The 12,114-nt window shown below is 39.7% G+C and overlaps 1 protein-coding gene across 3 annotated transcripts in view; it reads left to right on the top strand.

The window, feature by feature from the left end:
* Positions 1-12,114, top strand: part of LOC126183233 (transmembrane protein 39A) — a 161,101-nt gene that overhangs the window by 142,742 nt on the left and 6,245 nt on the right. For 2 of the 3 annotated variants that reach the window (XM_049925019.1, XM_049925021.1), the window contains exon 12: positions 1,008-1,128. In XM_049925019.1, coding sequence (XP_049780976.1) covers positions 1,008-1,128 — 121 coding nt within the window. The remainder of the gene's footprint in view (positions 1-1,007; positions 1,129-12,114) is intronic. The other variant, XM_049925020.1, reaches the window with a different exon arrangement.

Raw genomic sequence — 12,114 nt, 5'->3', positions numbered from 1 at the left:
AGACAAATGGCTGTTCCAATGGTGCACTGTTCCACAGATGCAGGCTGGGCTTCAGTGGACTGGTAGCAGTAACTGAATGCACCTGGACTGCTGTGCACTGTGTGAAAATTATTGTAGGACACCTATATCACTTCGTGCTTGATGTCAGACTGCTGTGTTATTGGGGCATGTGATGGATCCAAGGAGGATAGAACTTACAGAAAAAAGTCATTTATGACTGATGCACACATAATGATAGATGTTTCAGTGTCAGGCCAGGCCTTGGTGTCAGGTTTAAGGCTCTGCTGTCACCTCTGGCAGCCTCATGGCAGTCAGTGTGTTAAATACTTGTGTTATTTAGTTATAGCCTTAAGTGATCAAATTTTTATTTAGACAATGAATGTGACCTAGCTATTTCGTTTGATGTCAGTGGAATAATATACATTCTGTTGTGGTTGATGAGGATTTCGTTTATGTAGGAAACCCTCCTGAGTATAACTTTCATGGTTATTACTGAAGTCCAATAAATTTTTTGAAGAACAAATGTGGGTTTGTTGTCGATTAAGAATATGCTACAGAATGATTGTAAGACTGACTAAAGAGGGATGTTAGTTATGCATTTCCACATTTTCTCTTGAGTGGTAACAGAATAATAATATTGTATGTAGTGTGTTTCATTCCCCATTTCCAGCAACTGCTCTTTGCATTCATAGTGCATATTTTTTTCATCTTAGAGACAAGAGCTTCTAGAAATAACGGACTAATAACTATTGTTGATGAAATACGTTTCAGTTCACATTTAGCATGCACTTTTTGGCTTGTATTTCTGCCTTAAGTTTCGGGCATCCAGCTTCTTGTATTTTGTTGACATTCATTCTGTTGGTAGAATTTCATATATTTTGGTTGCTCCCTCCCCCTGCACACACCTATGGAAATGTGTGATGTTTTAATGCGGTGTATATGGTATTTGCAAATCCAACTTTTTGACTTGCGCCTAAATTATTGATTTGAGCTAACTTGTTTTTTAGATGGGCCGAGTCAACAGTGTGGCATCATGGGGCATTGGTGAAACACTGCAAAGAAATCTACAGAGCTGATGGAATATCAAATGCAGCGGAACCAGGAAACCAGACACATGCAAGGTTCTATGTAAGATGTATACAGAAAAGTAACTACACAATAAGCAACAACTCTGATTAAAGCTACGTGTTATTTGACATTTGTTATGTGGCACTACAGCATTGTCACCTGTGATGAACAATGTACGGCAGACTGCCAAACCAAGCAGAATGTGCTGTTGCCTGCTGTGGCAGGTCGCAAATAAATGGGTTGCACAGCAGAGCACAAGAACAGATTACAACTTGAACACTGCAAATGATAGTGAATTGATGCTTTGTTGTTGCACTTTGGCAGTGGATGACAGTTTGCATGTGATCGTGAGGGCTTTGATTGGAAGATTTAAGTTTCAAAGTGTGAAGTGTCATCTAACAATTAATTTTAATCAGACTATAGTATTAGGAGAGACTTATTGGATGGGGTGAGAAGGAAAGACTGATACCAGTCTCTCCTTCTCACCCCATCTGGTAAGTCTCCCCTGACCCGGGGTACAGGGTGACTTTTCCAAACACGTGTGTGTGTGTGTGTGTGTGTGTGTGTGTGTGTGTGTGTGTGTGTGTGTGTGTGTTCATGTTCTCCTGCCAACACTTGGTGAGAAGACTTTTTTAGGCTATAGTATTAATCTCTCTTCAGTAAGTTATATGGAAAAATACAACAAACTATTAGTGGTTTGTATCTTATTGTTTTATCTGTACACTGTGTGTTAACTTCAGTTTGTGTGCTATATTATAAATCTGGAGTGAATAGATCTGGACATTTGAGGGATACTCTGATTTCAAAGAGTAATGTAATGGCTCTCATTTTTTAGACTGGAGTGCCATCACAGTAATGTAGAGAAATTTCCTTCAAAATTGTTGGCTAAGTCCAAACTAGCAAAAATAGCCTCAGCTAATCATGTTCAACTTGAGCAACATACTCCGTTAAGTGCCTTTCACATTTGAGTGCCATGTCATATACCATTATTAATCACTTGGTAAAACCTATTTTGATAGCCCATTAGAACGTATTGCCAAAGGCAAATTCCACAATTGTTCGTTACAAAGGATATGATCAATTTTCTTCTGGCAGTTTCCAATTGGAGCTAGTGCTACATTTTTTACGACTTTGTCATCAATATGAATAATGTAGGAAAAGATGTCAAGTTGAAGACAGCCACAATGAAAAGACTCATGTATTCCTTTTGGCCATGAAACGTGCATGCACACACACCTCTTTGCCCCACAACCTCCTGACGCTGCACCTGTTCGCAGTCTGGTCCCTGCACACTCCACTGGACAGTGTTAGTCTCTCTCCCCACCCATACACTACTATCCCTTCCCCTTCCCCACCCTCTCCAAATTGCTGCTTGCATCCCACGTGATGTTCAGCCTGAGAAGCTGGAGCTGTGTGTGTGTGTGTGTGTCTTTGTCTTTACTGATGAAGGCTGTGACTGAAAGCTACATGTGAGTGTCTTTTAATCATGTCTGTCTGCAACTTTGTCTTCTGTACGGTAAGCAGAAATCTGTCTTCTCCTATATTGTTGATATTCCTACGTGGAGGTTCCATTGTTTGATTTCTCCCGTGAATATGGTTTCATGTCACTATCTTCCTTCTTCCACCAAACATCAATGGTATTGCTTACACTACTTTGGCAATGTCATAAAAACAAATGTGTCATTTGTGACTTAGACAACAATATGACCATGAAAACTGAAATCAATTGCCTCTTGCCAGAACATTGTGTGTCCAATATCTGATGAATAATTTGAACAATACACTTTAGAGTTTGACAGAGACAACCAGAGTATTAGATTTACCATAGCTTTCATGTTTCAAATGACACTTGTCCTTGTAGATCTTATAATTAAATGTTTCCCTGAGACATTTAAGTCTCTTCATTATCTACGATAATGATCGAAGCAGAAGAAATCAATTAAAATTTGTGCTGTGGCTGGGACTTGAACCCAGGTCGTCTTGCTTGCTAGGCAGAAATGCTAACCATTACACCACAACAACATTGCTGCACCGAACTACCCAAGTTGAATGCCCTCCCCAACACAAACTTCAATTCATATCTTCTGCATATTTTTCCTTACATTGCCAGGGCTCTCCGACATAGGAATAGCACCCCAGCGTTGGACATAATGGGGAAGTCCTGTACCATAGGCACAAATTTTAATTCGTTTCTTCTGCTTCGATCATTATCGTAGATAATGAAGAGACTTAAATGTCTTAGGGAAACATTTAATTATAAGATCTCCTATGGTACAGGACTTTCCCATTACATCCAATGCTGGGGTGCTATTCCAATGTCGGAGCGCCCTGGCAGTAGTGACAATAAGGGAAAATAAGCAGAAGATATGAATTGAAGTTTGTGTTGGGGAGGGCACTCAGCTCGGGTAGTTCGTGCAGCAATGTTGACCATCGTGCTGTGTGGTGTAATGGTTAGCATTTCTGCCTAGCAAGCAACAAGACCCGGGTTTGATTCCCGGCTGCAGCACAAACTTTAATTCATTTCTTCTGCTTGGCCTTGTAGTTAAGGATCATTCCATTTGGGATTAAAGTTCTCTTGGAACAAAACTGAAAGTGTGTTACATTATACTTGTTCCTTCTTATGTCTGATCATCACAGAAAGTATAATAATTCTTTACCACAGTTATTTTGCCTTTCCATAAATTGCTTGACTCAGTGTGTTCTCTTAAAAAAATTCTGTGAGGCACTGCAGGCCTCACACACTAAATTACAGCACTGTGCTGAATAATACAACAGGCAATTCCAGTATCACACTTGCATGCCAAGTTAATGCACAATATACTGCTGACACATCGACAACCTCCAGCTTTGGGCTTACAAGATGTTGTAGTCTCCAGAATAAGCATGTTATGAAGTTAACTTACTGGAAAATGTTATTTTTCAAGTTTAGCCAACTGTTATAATGTTTTTTTTCTCTTTCCTTTGTAAGTGACATCTCCATTTGATGGACTGTGGAAGACATACTGTTCCAATTGTATTTTAATGTTGCCCCATAGGGCACAGACTATGCTGGGCACTGCGCAGCTAGTGTAGGCTACCCACCAGACAGCCCTATGATATGCAAGCCACTTAGCCAACTCTGCCAGTGTGCATTTAGTCAGTGCAGAACTGTCGTGTACACTATGGTGCAGCGGCCTTTAATGCCCAGGCATTATCTGTGACTAACAAAGCAGATGTTTAAGAGAGCAGTTATAATTTTGCTCAAAAATTAAAAAGAAACTAGAAAGTGATTTACTAGTATCTGCTGCATCCACAGTGTTGCAAGAACTTGCCACAGCTGTAATTTAAAATTGTGGACTTATTTCTGATTCTTGGTGACACAAAGAAGATGATACTGAGATAAAAGACTATATGGGAAGCAATGTCTGGAATGAAGTTGAAATATGCAGACTTGACTTGCCCAGTCCAAGTGAAAGGTCAGGAGACCAATGGCAGCTTCACAGAAAAAGAGATAAATCAAATAGTGGTTCACAGTGTGGATGCTGATGGAATAGTGATATCACCAGGACATAGTTTTGGAAGTTGGCTAGAGTGGGGGAAGTTCCTGCAGATCAAACACTTCCTCTCTTGTTATAACAATGAAGTATTTATCTTTGGAATAAGATGTTGTGTGAATCAGATTATGTGTGTGTTCAACTATATTTGTGCATAACTTCCAATAGAGTGATGATAGGGTGCTTACATGGTCTCTGATCTTTATCTCACATTGACAACTAAAAATTGGTTAGCGTAAGTAATTCTTGTGAAATATCTCTAAAGAGAGCCTCCACAATTATGCCCAGTTTTGAATGTGCCAGTATGTCTGCATACACTTATTCTGACACAAAAATTACCTTGCCAACACTCACTGACTATTGATTGATGTGTCCAGTCACAGTACAGGCTAGAAGTGTACTGAGACGAGTTAACCAAGCACAGAATATTTCACTATGATGTACATCACTAAGTGAACTGATATTAATTATTCTGTTGTTGTGATTCATTGCTGTTCTGACAAAGAAATGGCTATAAACTAGCAGATCTGTTCAGTTTATAATTGGTGTACAAGTCGTCCCAACATTAAAATCAGAAATTTCTCTCAAAGCAACCTCAGCATAATAGATTCAGACACAAAACATTACCACCAACTATATTTGCAGTAAATTTGGGAAAAAAATACTTTTAAAAGACAAACAAAACTGTTTTGCCTTCCCATCTAATTTTGTTTGATGCTTAACTTTCCAACAGTCAGTTGTGTCCTTAAGAATACTTACGTTTTACCCTTTTCGGGAAAAGTTCTGCTATTATTCAATTCAAAATCAGTTTCTAAATGAATAGGACTAGTGAATTTATAAAAACCACAACGCAATGAATTAAATGAACTGCACAATAAGTTAATATTATGCACATGACCTGTAATAATACAACAGGTCTAAATTCATCCTTGAGGAATGTTTAAAAAAGAAGAAAAAAAATAGATACTGCTGTAATCAGAAGTTTAATTACTGGCCGAGTAACATGCCTAGCAATATTTTAGTGCTTTCAGTGGATGGGTTCAAAAATCTGTACCTAATAAAACTGGTGTATTCTGCAGTAGTAGTGTTCCAACCTTTTTTAAGGATATGGCTGTGGGAGTAACTGAACTCAAAAAAAATCATTAGGCTGCCCTTCTCCCCCCCACCCCTCCTCCACAAGTGCAATGGGAATCATGCTGAATCCATCCATAAAAATCATTCTTTAGTGACCATGACCTTCCCACTCCCCTCCTCACAGATACAGAGGCACAAAAAACTATCCAAAATTAAAAAGAGACTGGAAATAAAGGAGGACTTGTCTCCAGTCACAGCAAAATTCTAAGTACTGTCTTACAATCTCTGCAAGAAGTGTAAATTTCTGTCATGTGGTTACTCTTCAGAAAGGTGAAGTCGTACACTTCAATCTCATGGTATAAATGGATAGACACTACTTTCTTGTCATTTATTTTTTACATTCCACAGTGAGAAACTGCTATAATTAAAAGCAGTCATGGAAGTAAAGATGTAAACTGACATACAGTCGGGAGAGTGGTTGTGCTGACCACATGCCCCTCCGTATCCGCATCCAGTGACGCCTGTGGGCTGAGGATGACACAGCAGCTGGTTGGTACTGTTGGGCCCTCATGGTCTATTTGGACAGAGTTTAGTTTAGTTTTATGGATGTAAAGAAAGTCTCAGTGTTTTAAAAAATACGCTTTCATGGAAATTGCAAATCTGAAAGACAAACTTAGTTTATACCTCATAGGAAGAGTGGGGGAGGGGGGGTTAGAGGTAGTTTTAGTTAATATCCACTACATGGAAAACATTTCAGTGCACAGTTCATGTATAATTTTGCAGGCAAGTAAGACTGAGAGAGAAACACATGTAGAACTTCAATTAATAGAACAACTTGGAATGCACAAGAGGACAGCCCTCAGAAACATCTGTACATTTAATGGTTCAGAGCTAGGGATTAATTTAAATAATACTAGCAGTTTTAACTGATACATAATTTTTATATTATAGCAAATAATGCCATGACAGCTGCACCACATTCCACCATTAGTGTTTCATTCAGAAATACATCTGATAATATACTTCCACTGGAAGATGTCACAAAAATAAACACTACTTCAAATCTCATACTAAGAATTGCAGCGGTTACATAAATGTTTATGTGAGGTGATGATTATCGTGAAGTAGTAGTGGTAGAATTGGTGGTGGAGTGTTTGTGTCTGTAAGTAGTGGTTTATCTTGTAGTGAAGTCGAAGTAGATACTCCGTGCAAATTGGTATGGATGGAGGTTATACTTAACAGCCAAACTAAGTTAATAATTGGCTCCTTCTACCGACCCCCAGACTCCGATGATATAGTTGCTGAACAGTTCAGAGAAAATTTGAGTCTCGTAACAAATAAATACCCCACTCATACGGTTATAGTTGGTGGGGACTTCAACCTTCCCTCGATATGTTGGCAAAAATACTTGTTCAAAACCGGTGGTAGGCAGAAAACATCTTCCGAGATGGTCCTAAATGCTTTCTTCGAAAATTATTTCGAGCAGTTAGTCCACGAACCCACGCGAATTTTAAATGGTTACGAAAACACACTTGACCTCTTAGCCACAATCAATCCTGAGCTAATAGAGAGCATCATGACTGATACAGGGATTAGTGATCACATGGTCATTGTAGCTAGGCTCAATACTGTTTCTTCCAAATCAACCAGAAACAAACGCAAAATAATTTTATTTAAAAAAGCAGATAAAGTGTCACTAGAAGCCTTCCTAAGAGACAATCTCCATTCCTTTCGAACTGACTATGCAAATGTAGACGAGATGTGGCTCAAATTCAAAGATATAGTAGCAACAGCAATTGAGAGATTCATACCTCATAAATTGGTAAGAGATGGAACTGATCCCCCATGGTACACAAAACAGGTCCGAACGCTGTTGCAGAGGCAACGGAAAAAGCATGCGAAGTTCAGAAGAACGCAAAATCCCGAAGATGGGCTAAAATTTACAGACGCGCAAAATTTGGCACGGACTTCAATGTGAGATGCCTTTAATAGGTTCCACAACGAAACATTGTCTCGAAATTCTGGTCGTATGTAAAGGAGTTGTGAAGCAACTTAAATCGCTTGATACGGGCAAGTCTTCAGGTCCAGATTGTATACCAATTAGGTTCCTTTCAGATTACGCTGATACAATAGCTCCCTACTTAGCAATCATATACAACCGCTCGCTCACCGATAGATCTGTACCTACAGATTGGAAAATTGCGCAGGTCGCACCAGTGTTTAAGAAGGGTAGTAGGAGTAATCCATCGAACTACAGACCCATATCATTGACATCTGTTTGCAGTAGGGTTTTGGAGCATATACTGTATTCAAACATTATGAATCGCCTCAAAGGGAAGGATCTATTGATTCGTAATCAGCATGGTTTCAGAAAACATCGTTCTTGTGCAACGCAGCTAGCTCTTTATTCGCACAAAGTAATGGCACATTAAGGACACAAATTAAAAGAATCTTAATTCACCCTGTTAGCAGTAAGAGCTATATTTTATAATTGGCAGCTACTACTGTTTAATAAGTCTCTTTCACACTGACATTTTACAGCTGAAATACTTGCATATCTGAAAATAATTATACATACAGAATTTTTGAGTGAACTGTGTAAGTTACTAGTAGCACAACTCACCAGTCCAAAAAGTTTCGAGGCTGGGTTAATAATAAAGAGAGAACATATTATTGACCTGCTCAATTTATTAAGCTCTCTCTCTCTCAAATAAATCGCCCAATTTTTTCTGAAGTTACAATTATTTGTCTGTACATGTATGTCACATCTACTGGTTTGTCCCATTTGGATACTTCCTTTGTGCAGCGTCATCTCTTTTTGACTGTGTTTCTCATGCAGGGTACACTTTTATTCCAGAATTCGGCTATTGGGTTGGTGCGTAAGTTTGCAGCATTTTCCCATAAGTTTAATAAACAGATACACATAAGAGACTTTGGTCATCAATAATGTATTGCCCTTCATTATTTACAACTGTCTGCCAATGCTGGGGGCCACTTTTCCATTCCACGACTATAGAAATCACATGGTTTTGAGAACTCATTGTGCCATTTTCAGAGCACATTTTCATTCAGAAAGCAAGTTCCTTGTAGATTGTTTGACAGAGAGCAGAAAAGGTGAAAATCTTAGAGTGCAAGATCATGTGAATAAAGTGGGTATGAAATGACGTCACAACACAACTCCTATATAGTGCACTTTCTGAGTCGAGCAGGCATTATTGTGGAATAGCATCACTTCACGCTGTCTTCCTGGTTACTGTTGTTAGATTGCGCCTGCAAGATGTCTCGGTTGTTCACAATAAATGTCAGCAGGGATGGTTAACCCTCGGAGAAGCACTTTGTAGTACACCACACTGCCAGTCTTCCACCAGATGCATAAAGTTATCTTTCGTGGATGCATGCAGGTATTTGTACAGGGAGTTGCTGCTTTGTTTGGGCTCAACCATTTGTTTGTTTTCCTAATGTTAGCATAGGCACCAGTAACGATACGAATGGTCAGTGTTGTTCAAGGGCCAATTGATGATGAGCAAGCAGAGATGCACATATGGCTATCCACAGATTTTTGGGATTTTGGTTTAAAGCATGTGGTACCCGTACACTCATTTTTTGAACCTTGTCATCACATGCAAATGTCACAGTTCATCACATTTGACAGTTCTGAAGTTACTGACTTGGATGATTGTTGATTACTATGTTTAAATGATCTTCATCGAATCTCAAAGGTCTTCCTGAACACGGAGTCACTAATGTCAAAATGATCCTCCTTAAAATGAGAAAGTCATTTTCTTGCCGTATTCTGCCCAACGGCATTATCCCCATACACAGTGCAAAGGTTTCTGGATGCCTCCACTGCTGTCGCCCCTCTACTAAACTCCAAACAAAAGAATATGTTGGAAATTTTCCAATTTCTCCCCTAGACATACCATTTCCTAGCATCCACAGCTCCACTCACTATCTCCAAATGGCAAAAGTGAACTTACAGATAAAAAATGTCAATCAACAAAGAAATGCATAGCAACTGGAATAGGCTATGAGCTTATGCACCAACCTAATATCAACACCTTTTATGCAATTTTCCATCAGTAGTAATGAAAGGTTTGCTTTTGCAACATGATGGGTAGCATTGTGAGATGGAATGGTGAAGGGAGCAGATGATGAAATAGGAAAATAGCAATGGCCCAGTAGAAATCCTTGGATAATACACAAGGTATTGAATTTAATTGGGGAAAGGAGAAAAAATGCAGGAATGGGATGCAGATGTCTTAAAAAGAAGAGGCTGACAGAAAATACTAAATGGCAAATCAGGAATGGCTAGAGGACAAACACAAAGCTCTAGAAACACACGTAACTATAGGAAATATATAATTTGCCTACAGAAAAATTAAAGAAACATTTGGATATAAGAAAAGCCGCTTTATAAATATTAAGAACTGAAGATTGTAAGCCAGTACTGAGCAAAGAAGGGTTGAAAGGTGGATGCAGTACATTAAAAAGCTGTACCATTGAAACAAATTTTAGACTTTATTAAGAAACAGGAAGAGGATATATTTCACAGAAAGACTTATGTCAAAACAAGTCACCCAGAGTAGACGACATTCCATAAGAACTCGGGGTTTTAAAATACTGACACAAATTCTTTATGTAAGGATGGAGCGACTGGTAGAAGCTGATCTTGGGGAAGATAAGTTTGTGTTCCAGAGAAATTTAGGTACACATAAGGCAATACTCACCCTATGGCTATGTTAGAAGATAGACAATAAACCAGTTTATGGCATTTGGACACTGTGCAACAGAATTGAAGGATTAATTTTTGAAAGCCTGTACTTACCTCCCCCCATTGTGATGCTGAAGTTCCAAATTTGGCTCAAAGGTGCCAACAACCTTCCTCTATAATGGTGCAAAAGCGTGGTACTCTATGACATCACCTTTGAGCTTGGCTATACTTTAAACAGCAAGGTGTTGACACGTGATAAAAGGCCACAGATTTGGAAGTGAATATGAACTATAAGGTGGGTTAATGATGTCACATTGGTACAAATTTTCACCATTATTCTGTTCAGTGCCACCATAGCCTTGTCACAAGATGAGGACGACTTATGCACATTTCACCTCTTCTTTTGATGTGTCTGTAATGGAGGTCAGAAACTGCAACACTCAGTGCTGAAATCATGAGGTTTTCTTGTGGACAGCCGAGGGAAAAATAGTTCAGACACACCACCACTCGGAATTGACATGGAAAGACCTCGGGGTGGCAAGAAGCATGTCAGTGAGACCACCCCTTTTCCTGAGGTGTTGATACCGGAAGATTTTCTTCACAACGTTTGATACTGCTGGCAATGCAGTGCGACCACAGTTTTTGCTCTTGTTTACACGTTCGAACCACTAGGAACCATTCAAAATTGACAAAATTTGAACACGATCCAAAGCAGTATAAGGTACTTAAGCTTTTCCAAGCCGGACACAAGCTATGACCCCCCACCCCCCCCACCCCAGTTTGGCACACCGTCGCTGTCACCCACGCACCTTTGTTGAGCACGTTGGAAGTGTATTTTCAGAAATTTTGACACCAATTCTGTCTGGCGGCTGCTCTAGCAACTGGGCGTTAGGGAACTCCTTCAACACCCCAAGGGTGTGGTTTACCTGTTTTCAAGCACTAGAGTGGCTGCCAGGCAGTACTGGTTTCGAAGTTTCCGACAGGTACATTTGTAATGTGCTCAACAAAGTTGCATGGGTGGCACCAAGGGTGTTGGCGAACTGAGGGTCTTAGATCGACCCTTTGCCGTTTTAGTCTAGCACATGTTAATGTTGCACTCCAGTGTGATCACGCCACAGGAGGGCTGTAAAAGCAGAAGTACCCTCTGCAGCTTTGGATCACATTCAAATTTCATTGAATGGTTTTGAATGGTCCCTTCTGGTTCTGATATGTACATGAGAGCAAAAATTCTAGTCACACTGCACTCTAAAGGGTGTGATCATGTCCAATGGGGATGAAGCCCCACATTATCCTTTATAGAAGGGTTGCAACCTCCAAGGGTGTCAACAATGTCAAAGGTGTTCAAGAACATCATGTCGCTCATCACACTGTGAACTGTTGTTTTCGGTCACAAAATGTGGGTAAGAGGGGCTGTGACAGCCTTCTCATCATTGACACATATATGGCGGCACTGGAATTGTGGTGAATTTGATGTCAATGTGACATCATTAACCCACCTTACAGCTCACATGAACTTCTGAGCTGTGGTCTTTTTTCACTTGTTGACATCATGATGTTTGAAGCATCGCAAAGCCCGAGGGTGATGTCACAGGGTGCCATGCTTCTTCACCATTAGAGAGGAAGACTGTAGGCACCTTTGAGCCAAATTTCAAACTTAATCTTCACAATGGGAGGCAAGTACAGGGTTTTGAAAAAGTGATCCTTTAATTCTGTTGTACAGTATAGATA

Source organism: Schistocerca cancellata, chromosome 4, assembly GCF_023864275.1.
Source record: "Schistocerca cancellata isolate TAMUIC-IGC-003103 chromosome 4, iqSchCanc2.1, whole genome shotgun sequence".
In the NCBI taxonomy this organism is placed as follows: Eukaryota; Metazoa; Arthropoda; class Insecta; order Orthoptera; family Acrididae; genus Schistocerca; species Schistocerca cancellata.
The sequence above is the reverse complement of the archived record's forward strand: the minus strand, read 5'-3'. Positions and strand labels throughout refer to the sequence as shown.